A 25,676-nucleotide genomic window follows, 5' to 3' on the forward strand; every position below is an offset into this window, starting at 1 on the left:
AATTCGAATGGTTTCTGTGAAACTTAATTTATGGTTATACAAAAATATGTACGACATGCATCGTTAAATTAATATGAGTTTATTTGAATAAAATTCTCAGATTTTCATAATAGTATAACATGATTTTTTTCATTTGCGATAACAATTTTGAACTTATCAGAGAATATACATTCTCTTGCGCAATTTAATTTAGTGCTTTAAAGCACTGAACTTTAGATGTAAATCGACGCAAACATGCTATTTTTTAACTAATATTTGTTACAATGTATATAATTATTGAAATTCATCCATAAAAAGTAATTACTTTTCCAATTAGAAAATGATACCTTTGACATGATAAAAAAATAGAAGAACTTTACATGTGTGTATATGTGCATAAATATGTTTAAAGCACTAAAAAGTATACATTTTTACAAAGTACATGTATTAATTATTTATGGACAATGATAAAATATTGCAGTTACAAATTATACCTACATGTTAAAAAATATTTTATAAATTATTTATTAATTATGTAATTTCCTACAAGCGTCACAAGTATATTTCTTTTATTATAAATATAATAATATTATTCCATTTTATTACTATTTAATATATTCAAAGTACTTAAGGCAATAATATGTTAAATCACATATTATCAATTTGAATAAATAAAAAAATGTATCATAAAAAGTTAAAACGTATTATAAATAACACAAATAAGACACATTATTTTATTTTGCAATATTTATATTTTTTTCTTAAAAGGATCTCTAAAGAAAATGTAAGATTTTTACTTTTTGCCGAGGCCAAAATTCCAAAATTCATAAAATTGCAGAAAAATTAAGATTTTTATTTGGCTTAACATGTTATTAGCCCAAACTCTTCATTCTCTATACATTCACAAATTTTTCATTTTTTCATAATATCGAAGCACAAAATTATAAATTATCTGAAGACAATTAATGTAGAGAAAAATAAGAAAAAAGAATACATCTCTTTTATATAAATATATAAATAATAAATAACAATATATATATTTTGTATTATTATTTTTTGTTATTTACATGAAAATTAGTTATCATTTACTACATACCACATAGTTATATATTGCACGTGTGGCAATCGTATTAATATATGTATATATATTATATTAATGTAGCATAATAGGCTTGAAAGAGTTAACATGATAGAGAAATCGATTCAAATCGGGGGATACCGATATATTTTGTTATCAAAGCGACATACTTACACATGTAAGTTTTTATAAGTAAATAAATCATTTATTTGTCGTAACAAAAACGCAAGCGAAAATATTTGACGAATTATAGTGTGAACAGTATAAAGAGTAGGAATACAGTGATATTCCATTAGCAGCATTTAATTCGACATTTGAAAAATATCGCTTGTGATAATTATAGCAGCAAATTAATGTCATTCGATATATGTAATTGAAGAAAAGTATAATTCGTCAACTTTGCGAATTTATAATTATTTTATACAATGTTTTTTAACAAGCAAGCTATCATAAGAAAAATTTTATTCTATGCCTGTGTAAATCATGTGAATAACTTTTCATTCTTGGCATGATAGAGTGCTTTTTAATTTTGCGAATAACTGAATTTTCGGAATAACTTAATAATAAGACTTAAAGTCATTAAATAAATTTTCGTTACGAACATTACACCTCGGGATTGTACAATGTGATGATTGCGCTGCGACATTATCTTGCGCTTACAATCGAATATGGTTGTTGTTTCCTGAGGCTGGGCTTCTCACTTGCCGTCTAGTTCTAATTGGACAAATGCAATAATCTCTTGTTATAGCTTGTGTCTTATCTAATGTTAAAAATGTGTATGTATGTGTGTATTACACACACACACACATACACACACACATGGACGGGTATAATCTATTTAGAATAAAAAATATGCGCGCATATCAATTTTGTGCATAATTTAACTAAATATTGTTTGCGCAATTAAAAGAATCCATTCTTAAATTTTATTCTATTAACACATATATTTAAGATGTCTGATATTAATAATGCTATGATATTTTTGCTATATAATGTGTAGGATAAAAGTAACAATGGCCATTCATGCAGGAAAGGATTCATAAATGTACTGTTTCATATTTTTTTTATATAAAAGATTGAGCCACGAGTAATTTCATGTCAGCATAAATTGTGACTTAATATGCAATAAGCCAATTTAAAAAATGTTATTTACAATGTACATAAAAATGTTGTTTAAAATTATTTAAATATTACATCATTTTTTTATTACAGCATTGACATTAATTAATTTTTTTAATACAATTGCACATTTTTGTAGCGCTTGATATCTGTATATATATGTGTATGTATATGTATAATGTATGTGTATAATGTAACGTATAATATATATATGTTATGTATAATATGCATATACTATCACACTAAACATAAAAGTGTACACACTTTTGTAATTTATTACTATAATTTTTCACAAATTTGAAACATTTTGTTACTTGAATGAATTTTTTTCTACATACCAGGTGCATAAAATTCATATTTATTTTCATTATCATTTTAAATTAATTATACAAATGTCTTTTTCAGTAATATTGAGAATTTAGAATTAATTTTCTGCAAGAAACTTTTAGTATAATAAACTTATGCAATATTTACATGCTAATAAACAAATGTATAAAAATCGCAAAATATATGCAATTATATTTATTGCTCCAATAGAATAATATTTTCTTTCAAAGAATCAGACTGCATGATCAATACAAATTAATTGCATACACATATATAGATGTACATTATGTACATTTTTAATAAATCTATTTTGTATTTAAATTTGTATAAATATATGTGCGACTTATTGCATTTTGAAATATGTCTATTGCACTTTGCATTAAGAAGATTTTGCATATGCATGCGACACTAATATAAAAAATTACTGTACATATTTATTTTGCAAAATAAATATTATTTCATTATTCTTTTAAAAGCCAATTATCATGTTATACAATAAAATAAAAACAAATACATATGCACATGTAGTTCCCAATAAAAAATAATTAAACATTTATGTTTAAACATATTCAAACATGGCACATACTTAGGAAACATTATTATAAAAGAAAAAAATGAAAAAATATTAATTACATCATAGTCATAAATTATTTAACAATGACTTAAGAAGTATAAGAACAAATTATTCTCTATCAAATAAAGAGTGTTTACTATATTAAGAAATTTTGACTGAACAAATTGAAACAAGTATGGCATAATATTAATTTCTTCAATATATAAATTATATTAAAATAAAAAAGCCGTCTATTTCTACAAACTTAATATTGCTTAAAAAGCCTTAGATATATAATAAATATATAAATTGTGGATGTCTTTTGGCGCTGATGAAGCATATTCAATAGAAACACAACCAACAGTAAGTATATAACAGTAAGTACAATAATTGTGAATCAATGAGAGTATATCATATATCATATTTTTTTATACAATTTTGTTCAGTATTATAAAATCTTATCGAGAAATATGAGCAAAATTAATTTGTTAATTTATCAAAGAAGAGTATATCAAAATAGATACATGATATCTATTTGTGTACAGATTACACGATAAAACAGAAGAACACAACACAATTTAATGTGATTAAAACGTAATTGCTGTGTTACCTGTAGAGATCACGAACTTGATCTTCTCGAAATGCGTTTTTGCTTGTATTCAGCTTGTTTTCCAATGCCTGCAGAAAAGAATAATTATCATTAAGACCGTGGCATTTAATATATCTTACAATTATGATTAACACAACAAAATTAAATTGACAAGAATGTTAGAGCAAGGATATTAAATTTGTTGTTTTAATAGTAAAGCATGGGATTATGGATATTTTTTCGACAGTACATAAATTAAATTTGATGCATAGTGAATAATTACAAGCACTGCAATAACAAAAATCAAATCAAGACCTGTTCTTTAAGGAGATGCAAAATAATCTAATGACGAGAAATCATGTTGAAGATCTGTACGCGGTCGGTCTAGGTTGTTGCCTTATACATTGAGGAGACACATGAGTCTGGGCCGCTGATAAGACAGTAGATGAAGTAGAATTTGATATCTGTCCATTTGGACAAGTACATTTTATTCTCCTACAGTCCATGCAGACCCATCTGTCAAACTACCACAAAACACCAACTACGTCACACCAACTGCCAAGACTACTCCAAGCGCAAATCAAATGTGATTTGCTCTTGCAACATGTACAGGAAATATTTACAATCTTTCATTATATATTGTTATATACATAATTACTTTCTATTGATTTGTCCGTAATATAATATCATTAAGCAAATATGATGTTTGGCTGATAAAATTAATGAAACTATCTATATCAATGGTCGCTTAATATATATAGCTTATTTCGTTTTACAAATGTATATATAAAGGTATATACATAAAGGTATAGTAAAACATACAAGCCATGCTTCAAGCTTAAAAGACTACTAGTACAATGAAGAAAATATAATCGAGAAATTGCGTGAGCTTACCCCGACTTTTCGCATGAGATCACCAATCATATTCATTGCCAGTATTCTGGTACAGGGTGGCAATGGTTGGCTATTATTATTATTATTATTGTTGTTTCCAATAACACCCCCTACCATCCCATGTCCAACTAAAGAATAACAAGAAAAAAGATTAATTTTCACTTTCTAAATATATATGTATATATACACTAATATATCAATATTATTTATGATCAAATACAACTATATAAATCTAATAAATCTCTATCATTAAATCTAAATTGTATAATATTTATATTATGAGATATATTAAAAAAGTTAAAAAGAAATAAAGAAAAAAATATTGCCAAAGATATTTATTCAGTATTACAATAATAATAATACTGCACATTGATTTCTTTAATAAGAAAAAGAAAAGGAGAGGAAATGCGAGGAAAGAAATGCGCGCGCGCATGGGAGAGAAAATATTATTAAACAATTAAAAAATTATCAAACAATTTTTAAAAATAAATAATAAATCACAAAAAGAGATTGCAGAATAGATAAGTTATTCTAAATAATTCTCATTTTATGCAATACATTTTTATATCAATGTTTCCTTCTTTTAAGCCACGTAAAATTTTTCACTTTTTGATGTGTGCATGATTGATTGTAACTTTCATCAATTTCGGTGATTGTTTTTGTAATGCAAAATGGAAAACATGTTTTAACTAAAGCATTATATAACCTACGTTTTATTGGCGAAGTCGTTGTGTTATTCGAAGGTATGGTTTGTGAAACTATCTGGCTAACAGGTGAATTTGATTCCAATTCGGCCTGTAACTTGTTACTGTCGACGATGCTATTACGAACTCTCTCAACGGTCTTATTATTATCGGCATGATGCCTTTCGTGTACTTGTATCTCCTGCTTCAAATCTAAAATAATATAAAATATTAGCTACTTTTTATATTGCAAAATAATGTTGAATAAAAAAAAATCTTATTAACCTCTAACTTCATCCATAAGTCTTTGCACTATAACTTTTAGGCTTTCTTTTTCATCAAGTTCTGACTCAAGTAAGGCATTCTTTTCTATAGCTAAATTAAACTTAGCTTCTATTTCCTCTTCCGTAACCCTATTTATCCTGTAAAAGATGTATCGTCGTTTTATTATATATATCCACTGATTTATTTAATTCCATCAATTTTTTATTATCCTCATAATGAAAAAATATGAGATACCTGTGTGCTCTTTCCAAGTCGTCATTTTTTTGTTCAAGTTCTCTAATATACTTCAAAAGATGCTCATGTTGTTGCTGCAAATCTTGTGCTTTCCCTTGGAACATGGAGCAATCTGTAGATTGCTGATCTAATCGCATTCTCAACTGTTCAACTTCTGTAGCAAGTCTTGTATTTCTCTGTCTCAATTCCGTGTTCATTTTTTCTGCTTGTTCCAAGGAGGTTTCTAATTCTTTCTCCAACATTTGTGAATTCTCTTGAAATTCTTCCAGTTCACGTTCAACATCATATTTTCTGTGACAATGTATAAAATGCTTTTAATGCAATTTAAATCTACACTTTAACTCTACATATAATATATATATATATATATATATATATATATATATATATATATATGTTAAAAAAAACAAACATTTTTACAATAGAATAACATATATACATATTAAGCATGTTATCATTTTTCATTTATAATTGTTATTCAAGAAAATTAAAATATATACATTTACATTCATATTTCAATAATTATTACATTATTATTCAAATACTATTACATAATTATTTGAAAGTAAGCGTGTAACATTATGTCAACGCGACTTGATACATATGTACATATAACGTATATTACCTTTGATGCATTTGATGAGCTAGATCCATCCAATATTGAATCTCGTCGTCCTTTGACGAGAATTCTGGTGGATCTATATCCATCGTTGTTCTTGAGGATGATCACAACACTTGTATATAATCCCAACTATCTTTCGATCTTTAACTCCAAAATATGATACCGATAATTGCTCACACTAACATTCTGCAAAGAAGCAAGTATGTAAGAAAATTTTGTAACCAAAAGAACACAAAATAAAGATATAAAAAAGGACAACATTTAGACAATTTATCGTTATTCTTGTTCAAGTATCTTTGATGCTATGCATATTCATACATGATACGTACAGATTAGTGTCCTCGAGCCTTTAATTTTAAAGACACGTCAAAAATACATTCTATTCAGATTTCTCTTTGCATGAGTATTTGTCAAGTCGAAAAAATCGAAAAGTAAAAATACGTCGAAAGATAAACGTGCGTTTCCGATATTTCGAAGTAGGCAGATCTTGAGCAAGTACTCGCGGATGAAATATAATCGCAACGCAAGTGTCATTACGTGTTATTGGGTGCGTTCAGAAGACGCAACCGTTGAGCATCGTCTTGTCAACACTCGTCGTTGATTTGTTGGTTCTAAAAGTAAGAACCAATCACGTACGATCGTTATCCAACGGTTGTCTTCTGAACGCATGCAACGTGTGAATCATGAATCACACTACACAAGCTGTCGATGGATGAGCAAGATCTCTGTAGCAGACACGTAGAAAAATTGGAGGCGCAGTAGCAGCGAGCGGAAAAACGGCTTAAACGGAAATCGTTTACTTCGTACCTATTTCGTATATCGACCACGCGCATCCGAGACCGCGGTTTCATCCAACAAGCCACACGTCGGTCGCGATCAATCGGCAACGACGAATTCACATATGACCTATGACCGCGGGCACCGCTGTCAAATACGCAGTCACTGACGGGCTGAAAGATCGCGTAAAATGGCAGGCAGGTTAAAGAGAACCGAGAGCGAGAGCAAAATGGTGTTGGCCACGTAATCCGAGCGAGTTCCGAGATTGATCTCAAGATGTGCTGCCGAGAATGTAGATAATGTGTAATAATAAATACGTATATGTAATGCAGACACCGCGTCAATACGTATGCAGATTGCACGTTCTACAATCAAACGTGCAACTCTTTGAAAAAGAGTGCAGAAGTGCTACTCTATTTGACGTTACGAAACATTTCAAAGCGTTTGATCAACCAATCAGTACTGTATCGTAGAGTCCTATATTTATGAGCAGCACGATTAGTGTAATGCCGCTGCTGATTGACTCCGCCATTTTCAATATTCAATCGTAGCGTACAAAGTGCATAGACATCTTTAGAAAAAAAACACCAAAAACTCCATCATAGGGAATTCAAGTTTCCAAAGTTTATATCAAGGACTTAGCTGGTATAAAAGTTGGCATCCTCTTCCTCGTTCCTCCATTTTCTTCGTCAACGGCATCATGGTAAGTTGGACGTGTGCCCGAAAATCTATTAAAATCTGCAACATTTCGCAGCATCCGTATTGTTATAATGTACAATCGTACTCTCAAATATATTTTTCAAACTTTGAAACAAATATTACGGTGATGTTTAAATTAATATCAATAAATTTTAATGATTTCGTTTTTCGTAATGAGGAGGCAACGTGTGGTCAGCTTTTGCGTACACATGGCTTCAACATCCGCTTCGCAACAATTCCAATGATGATTTAGATAATAAGTTTATGGTTTTCTACTGAATAACCGTGACGAAAATATTCTAGGGCGGTCTGATTTTCTTTTTGTTAGAAAAAAAACTTTATTACGATTATACCACGTGTCTCAGATTTCTCCATCTTGTTGCATTACAGTCGCATAGAAAATTCAGCGCCCCTCGACATGGGTCGATGGGATTCTACCCGAAGAAGCGATCTCAAAGACATCGCGGAAAGGTGAAAGCTTTCCCGAAGGATGATCCCAGTAAGCCTGTTCACTTGACGGCTTTTATCGGCTACAAAGCCGGTATGACTCACGTTGTTCGAGAAGCCGATCGTCCTGGATCAAGTGAGTAATTATTATAGAAAGAAACTTAATTAATGTTATACATAAATAATTTGAGCAAAATGTTGAAGAATACTAAAATTTGTTCAAGTGGTTTGTATTGAGGATTTTTTGCATTTAATATAAGCTATATACAATAGCATACGACGTGTTAATCTGGGTGTTGATTGATGCAGAAATGCATTAATTCACTTAGATTGCAATACGAGAGCTGTCTTTAATACAGTATATTTTCAATATTGCCATGTCGAAAAATAATTTTGTGCGCTGCTTATGCAGAATGCATAAAGATGAGGTATATTCCATAAATTCTTTGGAGCCCATTGGGCAATGACCATTGAGACAAACCATACCTAGTACAATCCATTTCTAAAATGAGCTTTTTTTTGTTTTATTCTGTACAAACTATTTGCTATTTATAAATATCAATTGTCTAATTTTAGAGGTAAATAAGAAGGAGATTGTAGAAGCTGTTACTATCCTTGAAACACCACCAATGATCATAGTTGGTCTTGTTGGATACATTGAAACACCACATGGACTTAGAGCACTCGCTACTGTTTGGGCGGAACATTTGTCGGAGGATTGTCGCAGACGTTTCTATAAAAACTGGTTAGTAGGAATCATTTATGTTGTACAAATTAAAGATGATCGAATTTAGATTAATACATAATACATATTATATAATGATGTTAAATCTACATATTTAGTTTACGACATGTTAATTCAAACGTTGATCGATGCAAATGCGTCGATTCGTTTGGATTGCAGTGCGAAAGCTGCCTTTAATGCGGTATGTTTTCAAAACTGCCATGTCGAAGAGCAACGTCGTGCTCTGCTTGCGCAGAATGCATGAAAGCAAGGCATATTCCATATTCTCTTTGGAGCTCATTGGGCAGTGACCATTGAGACAAACCATGTCTAGTACAATTCTTTTATTCTTAAAAAAAATACCAGCACATTGTTATTACAATACTAAAAATATTGCCATATCAGCTCTCCACTCACACGATGAGAGCAATCATTTGGATATAGCCGTTTTAAACTTTTGAATTTTAACACGGTTGGTCCAAGAAATGTGTTCAGTCTCCGCTCATTATGATGAGACTGACACGTTACAGGAGTATACAGGTGGCAGCATATGCAGACATACATAGATGGGCTTTGCAATTGATTTGTCGACAGGTACAAGAGTAAGAAGAAGGCATTTACAAAAGCTTCGAAGAAATGGCAAGATGACCTTGGCCGCAAGTCTATTGAAGCTGATATAAAGAAAATTAAAAAGTATTGCAGCGTTGTTCGCGTTATCGCCCATACTCAGGTAATACAATAATACAACTTGAATATTAAAGTATTAGATATCATTTTTGTATAATTATGGAATAAATCAATTTTATCTCTTCTGTTGTCTTCTTAGATGAAGTTGTTAAGGCAACGTCAAAAGAAAGCTCACATCATGGAGATCCAATTGAATGGTGGAACTATTGAAGACAAGGTGCAATGGGCACGCGAACATCTAGAAAAACCTGTGCCTATCAATAACGTATTTGCCCCTGATGAGATGATTGACGTGATTGGAGTTACTAAAGGAAAGGGTTATAAGGGTATGTACTTATGCATATTTATATATTTGAGTGCGTGAATGTTGCTTGCCCCCACTGCCCCCGAAACTGTGCGTTTATATTTTTTTTCTTTTGTATGCCCCCCCTTTTCCCCCTAGCTATGCGAAGCATGTTTTTTAAAAAACTTGGGACTGTATGATGAAAAAAGCATGATGTGCACTTATCTGATCATCTTGAGGATATAACCATGCTGCCTTCCTACTGAGGTCCTTGACCAAATAAAACTAACTGTAAATCAAATTTAGTTTTCTTTGTCCACTTAATTTTTAAGCAATTGACATTTTTTTGTGTTTTTTTTACAGGCGTTACATCCAGGTGGCACACTAAGAAATTGCCGCGCAAGACTCATAAGGGTCTGAGGAAGGTCGCTTGTATCGGTGCATGGCATCCAAGCCGTGTGTCCTTTACTGTTGCGCGCGCTGGTCAGAAAGGATATCATCATCGTACAGAGATGAATAAGAAAATCTACAGAATCGGACAAGGCATCCACACCAAGGATGGCAAAGTAATTAAATTTGGAAATTAATTAATTTATACGCCTCTTATCCTAAGTCGATCTTTGAAACTTTGTCAAAAGATTGATTCTTAAATTTGAAAAAGGCGAAATAAAAGTTACTTATTAGTCATAGTGCCTAATGCACAAATACCATATCTGTGCTTTAGGTCTCCAAAATAAGTTACATATAAAATAAATATTAAAAACTTTTTATTCAAAATTATCTTCAAAATTATGTTTATCTTATGTTTATCTTCATACTTCTAGATCGTGAAAAATAATGCTTCCACGGAATACGATCTTACCGAGAAGACCATCACGCCCATGGGTGGTTTCCCGCATTATGGTGAAGTGAACAATGATTTCGTTATGATCAAGGGATGCTGCATGGGTCCGAAGAAGCGGGTGATTACTCTAAGAAAAGTAAGGACAAATACTAATAAATAACGATATATTTTTTCGCATTTACATGATGAGATTCTACAGAGCCTAAAGTATATTATTCTGATCACGATGATAGCTATAAATGATAGGACTGACTAAATACGTGGATACATTATTGATATTTATCTGTGAAAAAACAAAACTGATGTTTGAAACGTATTTTTCAGTCTTTGTTAGTGCATACGAAGAGAGCTGCATTGGAAAAGATCAACCTCAAGTTCATTGACACCAGTTCCAAATTTGGACATGGTCGCTTCCAGACCGCCGCTGACAAGGCTTCCTTTATGGGACAACTCAAAAAGGATCGCTTGCGCGAGGATCAAGCGCAAGCCACTAGTTCAGCGCCGAGCACGGCAGCTGCGCAGTAAAATCGTATGTTCTACTATACACGTGTGTTCATCGTGTACTGTGCATCTATAAAAAAATTTTTAAAAATTGTATAAAACTGTCTTACTTATTTCCTCTATATTTATTTTTCATGTGTATGTAGAAACTCATTTAAGAATTTGCAACTGAAAAGAAAAAATTCTTTCTAATATATTTTAAATTAAATTAATTTTTATCTTTTAGCTCAATTTATAATTTTAAATTTGTTGAAAAAAAATATGTACAAGTATATAAAAATATATATCTTGGATTCCAAATTCAAGTCTGAAATGTGAATGGGCATTTAGTGTTTTTTAATTTTTTGTCTCGTTCTATCTGATTAATTAGGCAATTTCATATTTTAATGCATTTCAATCGATATATGGAAAGAATAAAATAATCATAGCAGATTTAGGATCAATTTAACCATCTTCGGTTAAGTTATCGATGGTTAAAATCAGCAGGGTGGCAACTGAAATGATAAGTAAATGCTTAGTTTTCCTTCATCTTTATTTTCTGTTGCCACCCTGTTGATTTTAACCATCGGTTAACTTAACCAAAGGTGGTGAAATTGGCCCTTAGATTTCCATCTTGCGTGTATTGAATTATAGATTATACTGGAATGGAACAGTAGTGTTATGCACCGCGTGCCGAGCTAACCTAGAGTAACCAACACGTTTGACCAATCAAAGGACTTCATTTATGACTGGCCCATAAGCATGTGTTCAAAGTTATAAAGAACAGACCCTTTAATATATTCCCGTTTTATGTGTGTAGTGTGCAGTCAGTGTCAGTGCAGTGCAGTGTTGTGCGAGTTGCACAGAATTGTATATACAAAAAGCAATTTTATAAAAGAAATTTTATTTATTATTGTTGATTCTTTTTTATTTACTCTGCACAGCAATGGCAGAGAAAAATAATCCGATATACAAGTTTGCGAATGCTTTACATTACGTATTAGATACGCCGGTCACTTATATCCGAGGTATTATCTAATCATTTGTTGAGAGTTATGTATTTCTTTCTTTACATATATATATATATATATATATATATATATATATATATATATATATATATATATATAGTTATAAACAAACGGTTTCTATTTTTAATTGCAGAGAAATTCGTAGTGCCGAATCAAAAGAAATATCCATGGTACCACCAACAATACCGTCGTGTTCCAACGATCGACGAATGTTACACCGACGACGTGGTCTGTTATACCGAGGCAAATTGTCAATTCATGCGCGATAAGTAAGTTTTATGAAATATTAAAAGATAAAAAGAGAAGAAAAGCTTTCAGTATTGGCAATAGTGAGACGACGGTCAATATTACAATTGTGAGAAATACTTTGTTTTGAATATATTAAATATCAATCAATCATTTTACTAACAGATCAGTAGATGATGAAATATTATTCATATTGAGAAGTCGTTTCGAACAGTGTGCTTTTTATCACGGCGATGACGATTATTTATGCGATGATTTAAAGAATACCTACTTCGACGCGGCTGGTGCATGGTTTACAAAATGTAAGTATTGTTACTATAATAGATGGAGTTACGATACATAGAGAAAAATAATATAATGAGATCTTTCTCAATATCTCTCTATTTAAATACATTGTAATAAATTCCGCAGATGGCGATATGGGTATAGGTTTGAATGTTAAAAATGCATATATGAAGCAGAAACATCGTATGATTTGGGAGCGTCGGCATGGTCCAGTAGGTAGTGGCATGAGAGATCAAGCGACTAAGGCGTAGCAATTTATATTGACATTGTAGATGATAATTTAATGGCAAACGCATTCACATATTATGGGCCAGAATTGCAGGTTTGCATTAATGTACAGATATATATATATATATATATATATATATATATATATATATATATATATATATATATATATATATTGTGAATTGAAAAAGGCGGGTTAATAAAAATAATTTATCAAAATTTTTTATTCATTTCTTCTTTGCATCTATAATGATTGCTACCTTACAATATAAATAGAACAAGAATATATATCTGTAGCAAATATCTCAAATATTGAATGAATTAATCTCTTTTTATTCCTTCATTGTACAATTATATAAAAAGATTATACTTATTGTACATATGTATATCAAATTAATTTACGAAATACTCATTTACACGCGATTCCATTGATGATTTACATTCTTTTGTTAGTTATTGAGTTAAAATCATCTTATACACATTAATCTCATTTACAATTTTCTCTATCTCGACATTTTCTTAATCAGATTACTCATCCATTATTTAGAATGCTAAAATAAATTGAGTACACGTAAAACTTATACAATATAATATTTAGGGCATAAAACAATTATTTGCATTAAAATATCCTATGCAGTAGCATACATTACACATCATAAGATATTTCTGTTTGAATGAATTAAAAATTTCTCTACAAGACACACATGTATGCACAAAATTTTTCATGTAAATATAAAATACAAGAATTCATTATTTTAGGCATATAAATATATAACATGTAACAAAACTATTTTTTTTTAGTGCAAATAAATTAAACAAAATATTTCAAAGAAAGTCATGTAAATACTATAATCCTTATAATTAAATAACACTCGATGTTTCGACTGTCATTTAATGTATCGCGAATAACCGATTGGAGATAGCGCAAGCATTATATCTCATATTCTTCACTTTTTTAAAAATAACGTACTAAAATTCAGAATAAATTGACAAATTGTATCGCATGACAAATTGTATCCATTGTAGCAATAATCCTAACAATCCAGTACAATCTATAATTAATCTTTTCACGCTGCAAATTATTACACATCCATATCGCATTTATGAGCACAAAATATAAGATTAAAAATGAGATCAGTATACTCATTTGCCTGTACAATTCAAATAGTGCGCGACATTCTTATGATATAGTTTATATTACTCATTTAATACATTAACAGAATATTATACAAAAATTCTGTCACAATATACTCATTATTCCTCTTTGAATGAAAAAGAAAAAAAGGATTGCGCAAGACGAGGCTGCTGATATTTTTGGTGCGATTTTTCTACGTTTGTTTCGTCTCTTTTTTAATAAAATTACGTGACATTTATCGTTATTTAATAGTATTGGACGATGATGTTTGTCTCTACAACTTTGTTAAAATTTTATCTCACGTGTCGCATCCTGCTACATATTTTTGGATCGTGCTATATCAAACAATAGTACTAATTTTTAAACATCAAAGATTTTTTTACCAATAAAATTATTCTTCCTTTTCTTATGTATCGTGAAATCACGTGAAAACAGCTTATTACATCGTATCACTCCAATTTTACATAATCGCTATATATTCATAACATTGTCTCATTCATTTATAACACATTTGAAAAATTATACATTGAGCTGTAAAAAAAATGTATCAATAGAGCAAATGGAAAATTTATAAGGCGATTAAGATGAACAACTATACAGATGAAAATGCATGGCGGACAAGAGAATTTTCACTTAGTTTTTAGTTGGCAACAATTATACACAATATCTTTTTCAGACATATATTATGTTATATGAGTGCAATTCGCATTGCTGTTGACAATGTGAATATAGGTAAATTGAAAGAAGCGATTTAACAATAATTTATTTACAAGATAAAATTAATTAATACTCGATAACTATTGAAATCTAATTTAATCTTTCCTCGCGCGTTTTTTCACAAACATAAAATTAAAAACAGATATAAATTATTCCATGATTATGTGTGTATTATTAATTGGTCGAAACAATCAAGTAAAAATTGATTGTAAATTCGCGCATATGCGCAATACAAAAAAATATAAATAAGATTAAAAAATCTATAATATCTGTAATATACAAATAAAAAATATGTATTAGAGGCACAATATAAAAAGATTTAAATTGTAATAAATCTCAATTAAATATACTGCGTCTTGGGTGTGAGTTGCCAAAAGTTAATTATTGCCATCCAAATCTTTCTTTTTTCAAAGTATCGTATCATCTTGCTTTCTTTTTTATATCCTATATCACAGTACGAAAAATGCTACATGTTTCTTAAACCATCAGCACAAGTCACTCGATATAAATTCGATCACTCACGCATTTGATATTAGAATCCCGATTATAGCAATCACATATTTACTCGATGTATATTTTCATACTCTTTGAAAATAACTCAAGTGTTATAAGCAGTATTCTCTCTATCACATACACATTTACATATACATTTACTCTATACACAAATTTCTTATAAATTTTGAATATAAATAAAGTATGTGGTACCACATCTGTGAAATAATCATATAAGTAATCTAATTCATCTTAGGTGGCAATCAAAAGAGCATAATGTTGAATTTTGCAGTTTCTTACTATTTTCAAGCGTAAAACTTATCAAACTCAATCCGTTTTGATCCTGAGCTTATCTCTTTCTGTGCTCATGGCTCGATTGGCTGATTAAACTGAGCTGCCAAACGTCTCTTGCCTTTAGTTACTGTAATTAATAATTTTCTGATATTTTACAATGCGATTGAGCACACACATATAGCAACATATATAAATCATATAATAAAATATTAGTTATAAATAATTTTTTTTTTTAATACAGCTACTTACGGGGCTTACTAGAAGTGCTGTGGCAATCGCTGCTTTCATCATCATCGATAGTATTATCTTCGCTTTCGGAGCTTGCAAGATTGAGATGCGTTCTCACAGCAATCTTTTTCTGATTATCCACCGATATCTTCTTTTTGGGTGTTAGGGACAAAGAAGGAAGCGGCAATTCAGATGGATGCGGCGCAACAACAGATTTGGAATAGCAAGGAGAAGTAGGCAGGTACAAAGGATTCGCAGCAGCGGGTAATAGATTTTTTGTTGGCGATAGCAAGTCCGACGTACCATCACCGGACAATAATTGAGTCCAATTTGGTAAAATTAACGGAGGAACCTAAAAAAATAATTAAAGTTAATATATATTATTAAAGGAAATAAAAAAGCTATTTCTCAAATACAAATATTTTAAAAAGAAAAAAAATTACCTGTACGTTCGTCGAATGTTCGTCTTGCGGATATGTAAATTTCGTTGGAGACATCCATAGCGACGATTGCCAATGCTCTTCCTTACACGCGGTATCCTGCGAAAGAAAATACACAGTTATTAGTAAATTAATACTTGCAGGTAGAAAAAAGATGGATAATGTCTATTTGAATAATACCTCGGGCGGGGAATCGGGCTTAGGTGGCGGCGGAGGGAAATCATATTGCATTATCGGTGTGCGTATTAAACTTTTCAGGAAGCTCTCGCTGCCGCTTTCCGACCAATTAATCGAGCGTTCTTCCAAACTTGTTAAGTTTTTCCAATGCTTAATACGATTCTCCGACCACAAAGCTTTATCCTCTTTTACTTTCCAAGAATTAATGTTTGTCAACTGATTTATCCATTTCTCATGATTATCAACCATGCTCAAAGTATTTGAGACATTTACGCGGTAAGAAGAATCACTTTCGAACGAATCGTTGCTGGAATCCGTATCATGACAGGATGACATCGGCTTGTATACCATTGGCAAAAATATACCAGCAGCAGCTTAGCAAAAAAATAAATATTCAAATTAGCACAATATCGATATAAAAATATATTATAGAAATATTAAATTTTTCAATTGTTATTACCAGCCAACTTTTTATTTAAATAAATAACTGCTTCTTTTTTCCGTGTTTCCTTTATCGTTACGGTGCAAGGTAATGCTTGTAAAAGTGCAGTTATTGTTGGAAAACCATATTGTGCAGGTTTACAAGGTGAACCTATGATAGTTGAGTATGATACATCAAACTGCGACAAATTTAATGTACCACCATAATTCATTATTACACGATAAAGATCACAGGCGAAGCGATGTAATGGTGTGAGTTCGATGAATTGTTCGCCATTTACCACTGTAAACTATGAGATATATTCTTAGAATGCAATATATATATTTGGAACTGCGTCAGAGTGTTATCTTAATCAGGGCATTTTAAGCAATAGTGTGAATGATCATTTTGCTCTTTTACGAAAGTTTAGACAGTAAAAGTATCTAGATAAATCAAGCTTAGACCAATGTATTAAATTTATTCATACCCGAACAACATTTGCCAGATCTTTTCTAAACTCGTCTAAATTACATTCTTGCTTTTTGCCTTTAGATTCATGCTTCAAGTAATATTGAGAATATTGTTGAACAAATTCCTTGACAGGCATTCTATGTTGAGGTTGGTCCATCAATATGCGTCGGCATTGAAGAGTTGTTTGTTGCAAATGTGATTTGTCTATTGTGATAATAGCAGGTCCTGTGGCCAAATCTATGATCTGCGGCGAAAGAAGAAAATCCAGATATAGTTGATATAAATAAATAAAAATGCTATTGAGAGACATCGACATAATATCATGTTACCTGAATGGTATCTCTAAGTTTTTGCATAAGATGTAACATGGAATTACAGCCGAATAATTCAGGACGTAAAGCGTAGCCGAATTGATGTAGAAATGTTTGCGCGATATTCGAGACCATGAGGCCACCTCTGGCGCGCATTACCAATTTCGATATTTGTTCAGCGAGAACTTTAAGGCCCTCTGTCTCAGTTAAGGATATCTGTCTCTCGCCTCCATTAACTTCCTCGATTTTAACTACGTCCGGAATCGCTTCGAATAATTCGATCAATTTGGTGAATCCGTAATCCGACACTCGACATTGATGACCAAAATGATGATGATAGGAAGGTACAAACTTATTAAACAGCATTCTGCATTGAGGTGCATGTTGCAGTAATTCAACAACCTGTAAAAAATTGAACTCATTAAATTAATTAATTTAAAGAATTTAATTTAAAAGATGCTTAGGTCTCAGAGCTTTCTTTGATAATTCGCAAATTACGCACTTCCTTAGCAAATAATTTTGTTCGTTCCATCTCTTCCACAGTCTGCTCACGTTTGGGAATAGCGATCATTTTATCGCCGCCCTCGATAGATGTTACAACAACCGTGTTTTCGGACACTTCACTAAGAATATCTTCGATATTGCATACGCCGTAATCCACAATATCCCACGGTTTTGCTGCAAAAAGATTTGATATGAGATATTATTTCCTTTTATTATGAATATGAAAAAATTTGCATGTGCGAAGAGTTTTTTGTATACCTATTACTCTACCGTAAACATTTGGAAATTCCGATAGTGCTACTTGTTTGCTCGCTTTTGACTTGAGCACTCGTAATAAATCCGAAGTGAATCGACGTACTTGAGCACGGTGTGATAATGTAACCATGCGTTTATTACCTTCACCCATTACCTAAGAAAAAAATATATGCGATACAATTTGTATATATATCATTCTAAGTTAACATTTTATATATTTGCAGTACTATTTAATTTACATACTTGGACTGTGTGTGTAAGTGCTTCTAGCAAATCAATCAATTTAGTAAACCCATAATCGGCGACTCTACATTGTCGTCCAAAGTGATGATGGTATGCTGGTATAAATCGATTGAAAGGTAATTGGCAGTGTGGAGCGGTTTTTAAAAGATCAACCAATTCACGACTAAAAAGGGCCAATTGATTTGCGAGCGATGGACTTACACATTTGTTTTCTGAAAGAAAAGTGAGGTGACTTTAATATAATAAAAAACTTTTGATAAAAGCACTTAGAATTTTTTAAATTAAAACTTATAAAAGAAATTTACCATCATGATTATTTTCGTGATCCTTTTTTCCTACCCACACAAGATATTTTACACTGCCAATATCTTGTCTCAATTCAATAGATGATAAACATGATACCAAATGTTCTAAAGGCACGCCATGTTCTACAATTTCCAATTTTTCATTGAATTCAGCCTCGTAACAGATTGGTAGACTGAAATTATTTAATAAATTGTAAGATTCCTATCTTAAATTAATATCAATGTCACCAAGCTTATGACGTATTTTTTATGATTATATAAAGCTATAGAATTTTTTTATTATTTGTTAAGTATTCATCTGTAATGCAATTATACAAAGATTCATTAATGCAAAAAATAATAGAAAATATACCTTGGTAAAGGTAGTATGCCGTTGTGCGATGCTAGTAATTCTTGCATACGAGACTCGAGAACTTTCAAGGAGATCCTTACATTGGGTAAAGATGCCATCTCTTGTTCTGCCCAACCTTTATCAGATAACGGTTTTGCGATATGGATTGTACAATACGGTAATTTGACTTGTCCGTCCTACAAGCATTATTCAGTCTCTTTTATGTCTAAAGTTTAATACATATAATCTCTTCTATCATATAAAAGAATATAAATTCAGCATGATATAATACGCTTCACAATGTGATCAAAGCTTTTCAACAGTGAGGGGAACTGAGGGAAGCTCTACCATCACCGAAAAAGCTCAGACTCGGCTTTCATCCATCATATTTTATAGATACTGTAAATAATATTTATATATAATGATATAATATTATCGCATACCTGTACTGTGTTGCATGGCGATGGTGTGTTTCTATGATCCGGATTGAGGGAGACCATCCTGCCGCTGGGATCTTCAGTGATTACGCATACATCTTTCATTTTATATAATTCGGAGACGCTTACAGAGATCATAAACCGGCTCTCGTACATTTCGCGGAACTTGAATAATGGAAGTTTGTGTCCCGGGACCTCTTGCAAAAGCAGTACGATTTGTGCTCGGATAAGTTGGGGATTTGTTCCACCGGTGTGAGCATAAGATATCAATATACGTTTATAGCCTATTTTACGGCGATGTAATTGCGAAATTGCATATTGTGCGTCCGGTAGCGAGGGTACTTTGACGCTGGCGGCAAAATTACCGTCCGATTGCATAAATACAGAAATATGACAGCTCTGAAAAATAAGAGAAAGAAAATTCCTTTATATAATAAATAACGCGTGTATGTAAATAAAATATATAATAAAATATAATAATTATATACATAGAGTAATATAATCACAAATTTTTGAATAATAAATTAAATAAACTTGCTACTTACTGAGACATGTTCCATGAATACAGATGAAAGAATTCGTTTCATATCCTTTATATCAATGCTTTGATCTAAATTTGTCACTTGCAATTCAATAGGTGTATTAATGCCATTATTAGCGCTGGATCCATTGCGATTATTTATAGGATTACAAAATTTCTAAAAAAAAAAAGAAAAAGAAAAAGAATTAAAAACTAATATTTTATAATTTCAAATTAAGAAAACTTTAACTTTTAATTTTTAATTAAAAAAGAAATACCTCTACTTCTTCATTTTCTGCATCACTCAGATGCGAAGAACGTGAGGTTTGGTTGTGTTGTCCTATCTCTTGTAATATGTTATTTTCATAAGGTGATGGCGTTTTGTTGTTCCGTGTAGAAATTTGATGTTGATTCTAAAATAGAAAATATTTCTCTAAATATACTGTATTAAACAGTAGGGAAAAAAAAAATTATGTTTGTACCTGACCATGCCATGCATTTTTTTCTCTAGTTGGTGCATCGTATAGAGGAGATGGACTGCGCCGTTTAAAAGAGTTGGATTGCCCTATTATTTTATAATATATAACATACATACATACATACATATATATATATATATATATATATATATATATATATATATATATATAACAATAATATATAACATTAATTATTGTGAAATGCAATTAAAATAATAAAATTGATTTCAATCTCTTACCATTATAATTTGGAACAGCTAATGAATTATACGACTGTCGACCTCCAATCCATTCAGAAGCATAAGCAAAAGAACCGTGTGTACCTCTAATGCGCCTAAGCCCTTCAGGAGTACGAGAAGTTACACCAATAGCAACATTATTATCCCGAGCCTGCGAGATATGAGTTCGTTTTCCTGATATCTTCGACTTCTCCACCTTTAAATTATCATTCATTATACAAGTGAACAACATTGCAATAAATACACATGTATAATATAAATATATAAAAATATTAATAATAACAGGAATAAAATTACATATAAAGAAAACACAAATAATAAGAATGATCAAATTTGAAAATCATTCATCTACATGAAACTAACTTTATATTGTTCTTCCCATATATGGCTGTACTGATGAGGTGTTGCAATTGGCCAAATTAATGGCGACTGCGCTCGAGCGAGTTCATTATATGTCCTATTAAAATTCACATCATTATTCGTAAACGATCTCCCAAAAAATAGGGGAGGTTGCTGCATCATTCTGTAAAATATAGGATAAAAATATTAAAGTTACATATATTTTTATGATATTTTCATAACTTATAAAATCAGTTTATTAATTTATCAGATAAGATCAAACAAAAGTTCATAGCCCGAATCAGCAAGGATAACAATCTACTCGCGACTCTAGAGCTCTTTCTCGGATTATCCATCATTTAAACAAAAAAAGAAAAAAAAACAATGTATTAATTTATTAGATAAATAGATTTAGGTGGTAAATTTAACAGACTGACCCTGATAGCGGAGGGGCATTGATGGGCGCGCAATGGGCGCTAAAAGCAGGATAAGCACCAACTACAGGTGGTGATGTTTGATAATTTGGGAATTGGAGGGTTCTTGTCCCTAATACAGAGGCACTCGCAGCATACATTTGCTTAGAATTACTTTGCTTAGAGTCGGTAACAATTTCCGATTCACTGACTGTCCGACTTCGTGCTGTAATATTTCCTGAAAAAAATATGAGTTATAATAAGTTTAACGATCGAATACCATGTGTACGTCATATTTGAAAATAAAATTTTATCAACAAACATACCTAGATTTTTGGCAATTGTATTTCCTTTTTCTTTACCGAGATATCTTACAAGTATTTTTGATCCAAGAACATATTCTCCTTCCATCCGTTTCTGGGCTCTACCAAAAATAAAAAAAAATAAATAAATAAATAAAACTAAAAAAACAGAAAAGAGAGAAATCATATTGTTATTGTATAGTCAGCTGAACAGAATAGAAGCAGTTCCTTCCTATAAATGACCTTGCAGGCATAAGAATATACAAATATCTAAACGCGATTTAATTTGAATTGCAAACAATAAAAATTGTCATTTAAAATTTTATTTCAATAAGAAATTGATTATAATATATTCTTTAATATTACAGACATGGCACAAATTTTTTCTAACCGTGAAAAAGGATACTGTAACTTACCCCAAATAGAAATAAAACCATCAGTCAACATTATGATATAACACTTAAATAAAACAATAAATACTAATAATATATATATTATTCTGTATAAAAATAAACTTTTTATAATAAATTCTCCGACATATGTATGTGATTCTAAAGGTATAATAATATAAGACAACTTATACAATATTCTTTGACTTTTCACTATGTACGTTATGTTATTGTCTGTTATTTCAAACCTTCCTTATTTATCTTTTCATCCCTACTACATCCATATATAATGAAGGAGACATATGATGTTTTTCTTTCTTTCTTTCTCTTATATACATATAAATCTTCTATATGGATTCCCGACCTGACGCGACGCAGTACTACCGCTGGTATACATACAAATTCATTGTAATAGAGAATGCAAAAGGCTAATGATATACATACAGGAAGGTTATTTGAATAAATTTTGTACAAATGGACTAATTAATAAATAACGAAAAAGTAATATAAATTTCGATAATTTCAAACTTTTTGATTGCTGTCTAAAATTGTTTTCTAAAATAGCATTCATTCTAGTTGGTATTTAAACTATTTTCTATTATATATAATTCTGCATATAAATTTTAATTTATCAATCTTAAAATTTGTTATATTAATTTTTGGCTATTTTACGTTAAATATATAAAATAAAAATAGTACAATTTTTTCAAAAATTAAACTTTATGTGTGTATTCTGTGGCAATCAAAAAATTAATATGATACATACCTGTCTGCAGAACTGTGCGATGTAAAACGTACAATGGCAGTATTTGATTGGACATCTATCACACGACCACCGCAATTATCAGATAATTGTTTAAGACGACGTTTAATGACATTCACATCCTTCTCATCAGGAAGATTACTAACTAAAAGGTCATAGGTTTCATTACCCTGAAAGTGTTAAATTCATGCGTCTTTTCATATGGAAAAAAAACATTATATATATATATATATATATATATATATATATATATATATATATATATATACACACATATATATATACACATATAGAGGAAAGATTATAGATGCTAATAAATTTTAACATAATTTATACATATATGATAAAAGTATATATAAGTATATACCATGATTTATTTTATAGCAATTTAAAATTAAAAAATTTTTTTTTCAATATTATTATCTTCACATACCAGTCTTCATACCTTTGCTGGAGTTCTGGATGGAAGTGGATCCGTGAGCTCAATAAAATCATAATGTTCATTAGCGCATAATATTAATGCTTCTGAGGTATTTTTTTTATGTAATAATATTACATAAATTTTTTTCCTATGACGTAAATCACTGAGATCAGCAGCAAAATTAATATCACCAGATATTAAAATTATAGCTGCTGGGCTGCCATGAATATCGGCAAACCTTCTAATGGACTGTTTAAGTTTCTCATCTGCAGCATTCTTACATGTGGCAGCTACATGTATTAAATTAACCTAGTAAATATATTAAAAAAATAAATAAATTGGATAACAAATAAATTACACCAATGATAAAATCATATTGCACAGTTAATTTACCTGAGCATCATTCAGTTCTTGTATAATTTGGTTATTCTCTTTCTGAACATCGCAAACTACAATAAATTCTGCTTCTCTATAGCCATTAAAAAATTTTTCTCTAATTAATTGTGTAACTGCTATGGCGGATCTGCCTTTAGGAACCTAATATCACAAAATATCATGAAGTATTACATTAATGATGGATCTTTTAGATAAGAGAAAAGCTTAGCAAACTAACTTGACAGTTCTCAATGTCCCAAAATACTCCAATGGGTGGAAGATGTTGAATGGGCAGAGTTGGTATATTAACTGAACTATCATGATGTAAAAGAGAACACTCATGTCTACAATGGCTGAATAATGAAGAAGCGGATGCTTTGAATCCTATTTTGGAACTACTAATATTTTTGAGTCTATCATCGTACAATTGATTTTTGGGAATTTGAGACAAGACCTTTTGTGCAGATAATAGTTGCAGCAGTTTCTCATTAAGATCTTCAATTTCATCATTATCATCTGTATAAGATGTATGGTAATCCAAATATTTCTTTCCTGCCATGTGTTTCACAAATTGTCTAATAAGATTTCACTGTACAGACTGAAATTAAACAAGAAATTTCCAAATTAATAGATGTATATTTTGATACATATATTGTATTTAGTATAATTGTCTATAAATAATTAATATAAAGAAAACAATTATAGATCTTTTCCACATAAAAGATTTGCAATTGCAAAGAGCCGAAAACCTAAAAGAGATGAATATATCAAACGAATTACAATGATAAATATTTCTAAGACATTTCGCGCGTTTTGATAAGTTTTAATCAAAGTTTAAATTTGGTCTACAATTGCATGAAATAACTAAGTTTGATTTAGCAAAATATGTAATTAGCAATTTAAAAATATTTGAGACGTTTACCTGAGAGGTACAGTCATTGTTTTATCGTGAGTTTCTATGCAACATGCAGCGTCAGACAAGAATGCAACAACCGGCAAATACATGAAATATCGAATACATAAAACATCACGGAGAAACATCACAGGCATGTGCATAGTTTGCAAAAATCCATGACCGAACCTGTCCACACACACACACACAAGAAATGAAAAGCGGATCAACGCTAATCTGCAAAACGTGCGTCCCTGCAATTTTCAGTATGGCTACGTTCGGGATGCACGCGCTAAAAGCATCGCTCTATCTTTGTTATTTATTGAAAATTGAACAAGGACAGAGAACGCTCTGTTATATCGCTAGAAGCGTGCTCCTCGCGCATCCAATCTCTTTTCAATGATTGAAATCTGCTCCCTCTCTTTTCAATCGATGCGTTCAGAAAGTACAACCCTTGAGCACGGCCATATCAACATTCAATGATGATTTGTTATTTCTAGAAATAAGAACCAATCACGTTCGATTGCTACCTAATTGCGTCAAGGTTGCGTTCCGTTTCATGCATAGAGCGCATAGATCGTTTGGAAATCTATAAGGAACTATAGATTTTAAGGCGATTTATGCGCTCAATGCGTGAAACGGAACGCATCCCAACAAGTATGCTGGATACTCTAGCTATTATTATTCTA

General features: G+C 30.9%; 4 protein-coding genes and 1 non-coding gene across 10 annotated transcripts; 3 read left to right on the plus strand and 2 right to left on the minus strand.

The window, feature by feature from the left end:
• Positions 1 to 1,010: 1,010 nt before the first annotated feature.
• On the minus strand, positions 1,011 to 7,547 carry LOC126849443 (nuclear distribution protein nudE-like 1-B). Of its 3 annotated transcripts, none has more exons than XR_007687400.1 (9): positions 7,171 to 7,547; positions 6,367 to 6,549; positions 5,742 to 6,032; positions 5,508 to 5,644; positions 5,250 to 5,435; positions 4,540 to 4,667; positions 3,961 to 4,169; positions 3,667 to 3,734; positions 1,712 to 1,771 (listed from the first exon to the last, which is right to left on the minus strand). XR_007687400.1 is itself a non-coding variant. In XM_050591264.1 (8 exons), the coding sequence occupies exons 2-8, from the start codon at positions 6,447 to 6,449 to the stop codon at positions 1,714 to 1,716; spliced, it is 951 nt and encodes a 316-aa protein (XP_050447221.1). In that variant the 5' UTR covers positions 6,450 to 6,549; positions 7,171 to 7,544; the 3' UTR covers positions 1,011 to 1,713. The 3 variants fall into 3 exon arrangements, 1 of the variants encoding a protein (XP_050447221.1); XR_007687401.1 differs by lacking the exon at positions 7,171 to 7,547 and adding an exon at positions 6,693 to 6,892; XM_050591264.1 differs by lacking the exon at positions 3,961 to 4,169 and having other exon boundaries at positions 1,011 to 1,771; positions 7,171 to 7,544.
• A 136-nt stretch (positions 7,548 to 7,683) lies between these two features.
• Positions 7,684 to 11,426, plus strand: LOC126849438 (60S ribosomal protein L3). Its single transcript, XM_050591251.1, has 8 exons — positions 7,684 to 7,843; positions 8,230 to 8,422; positions 8,863 to 9,031; positions 9,605 to 9,740; positions 9,837 to 10,023; positions 10,344 to 10,546; positions 10,805 to 10,960; positions 11,149 to 11,426. Exons 1-8 carry the CDS (start codon positions 7,841 to 7,843, stop codon positions 11,347 to 11,349), a joined length of 1,248 nt encoding a protein of 415 aa, XP_050447208.1. The 5' UTR covers positions 7,684 to 7,840; the 3' UTR covers positions 11,350 to 11,426.
• On the plus strand, positions 8,081 to 8,156 carry LOC126850165 (small nucleolar RNA U43). The gene has a single exon (XR_007687508.1). It is a non-coding gene; the product is annotated as a small nucleolar RNA U43 (small nucleolar RNA).
• Positions 11,427 to 12,079: 653 nt separating the features above from the next.
• On the plus strand, positions 12,080 to 16,122 carry LOC126849450 (NADH dehydrogenase [ubiquinone] 1 beta subcomplex subunit 10). Of its 3 annotated transcripts, none has more exons than XR_007687404.1 (5): positions 12,080 to 12,332; positions 12,469 to 12,604; positions 12,747 to 12,883; positions 12,993 to 13,188; positions 15,974 to 16,122. XR_007687404.1 is itself a non-coding variant. In XM_050591279.1 (4 exons), exons 1-4 carry the CDS (start codon positions 12,251 to 12,253, stop codon positions 13,115 to 13,117), a joined length of 480 nt encoding a protein of 159 aa, XP_050447236.1. In that variant the 5' UTR covers positions 12,080 to 12,250; the 3' UTR covers positions 13,118 to 13,313. The 3 variants fall into 3 exon arrangements, 1 of the variants encoding a protein (XP_050447236.1); XR_007687403.1 differs by lacking the exon at positions 15,974 to 16,122 and adding an exon at positions 13,257 to 13,313 and having other exon boundaries at positions 12,993 to 13,206; XM_050591279.1 differs by lacking the exon at positions 15,974 to 16,122 and having other exon boundaries at positions 12,993 to 13,313.
• On the minus strand, positions 15,193 to 25,296 carry LOC126849427 (meiosis regulator and mRNA stability factor 1). Of its 2 annotated transcripts, XM_050591227.1 has the most exons (25): positions 25,018 to 25,296; positions 24,334 to 24,693; positions 24,114 to 24,257; positions 23,745 to 24,029; positions 23,303 to 23,469; positions 22,172 to 22,269; positions 21,870 to 22,083; positions 21,457 to 21,616; positions 21,094 to 21,289; positions 20,858 to 20,940; positions 20,654 to 20,788; positions 20,401 to 20,553; positions 19,862 to 20,254; positions 19,440 to 19,615; positions 19,088 to 19,260; positions 18,783 to 18,994; positions 18,543 to 18,693; positions 18,283 to 18,458; positions 17,799 to 18,182; positions 17,486 to 17,713; positions 17,038 to 17,308; positions 16,581 to 16,951; positions 16,404 to 16,499; positions 15,982 to 16,312; positions 15,193 to 15,859 (listed from the first exon to the last, which is right to left on the minus strand). In XM_050591227.1, the coding sequence occupies exons 2-25, from the start codon at positions 24,652 to 24,654 to the stop codon at positions 15,804 to 15,806; spliced, it is 4,974 nt and encodes a 1,657-aa protein (XP_050447184.1). In that variant the 5' UTR covers positions 24,655 to 24,693; positions 25,018 to 25,296; the 3' UTR covers positions 15,193 to 15,803. The 2 variants fall into 2 exon arrangements, with proteins under 2 accessions (XP_050447184.1, XP_050447185.1); XM_050591228.1 differs by lacking the exons at positions 23,303 to 23,469; positions 23,745 to 24,029; positions 24,114 to 24,257; positions 24,334 to 24,693; positions 25,018 to 25,296 and adding an exon at positions 22,564 to 22,760.
• Positions 25,297 to 25,676: the final 380 nt, after the last annotated feature.

Source organism: Cataglyphis hispanica, chromosome 5, assembly GCF_021464435.1.
Source record: "Cataglyphis hispanica isolate Lineage 1 chromosome 5, ULB_Chis1_1.0, whole genome shotgun sequence".
Lineage (NCBI taxonomy): Eukaryota > Metazoa > Arthropoda > Insecta > Hymenoptera > Formicidae > Cataglyphis > Cataglyphis hispanica.

Coding starts and splice junctions, on each gene's coding strand:
- LOC126849443 (XM_050591264.1), bottom strand. CDS start 6,449: ATGGATATAGATCCACCAGAATTCTCGTCAAAGGACGACGAGATTCAA. Junction 5,436..5,507: donor ACTTATGGATGAAGTTAGAG/GTTAATAAGATT, acceptor ATATTATTTTAG/ATTTGAAGCAGGAGATACAA. Junction 4,668..5,249: donor AACGACTTCGCCAATAAAAC/GTAGGTTATATA, acceptor GTTATTCTTTAG/TTGGACATGGGATGGTAGGG.
- LOC126849438 (XM_050591251.1), top strand. Junction 9,741..9,836: donor GCGTTATCGCCCATACTCAG/GTAATACAATAA, acceptor TTGTCTTCTTAG/ATGAAGTTGTTAAGGCAACG. Junction 10,961..11,148: donor GGGTGATTACTCTAAGAAAA/GTAAGGACAAAT, acceptor CGTATTTTTCAG/TCTTTGTTAGTGCATACGAA.
- LOC126849450 (XM_050591279.1), top strand. CDS start 12,251: ATGGCAGAGAAAAATAATCCGATATACAAGTTTGCGAATGCTTTACAT. Junction 12,333..12,468: donor GCCGGTCACTTATATCCGAG/GTATTATCTAAT, acceptor TTTTAATTGCAG/AGAAATTCGTAGTGCCGAAT. Junction 12,605..12,746: donor TGTCAATTCATGCGCGATAA/GTAAGTTTTATG, acceptor TTTTACTAACAG/ATCAGTAGATGATGAAATAT.
- LOC126849427 (XM_050591227.1), bottom strand. CDS start 24,654: ATGGCAGGAAAGAAATATTTGGATTACCATACATCTTATACAGATGAT. Junction 20,255..20,400: donor TATTCATGGAACATGTCTCA/GTAAGTAGCAAG, acceptor CTTATTTTTCAG/AGCTGTCATATTTCTGTATT. Junction 16,952..17,037: donor TTTAAATAAAAAGTTGGCTG/GTAATAACAATT, acceptor TTTTTTGCTAAG/CTGCTGCTGGTATATTTTTG.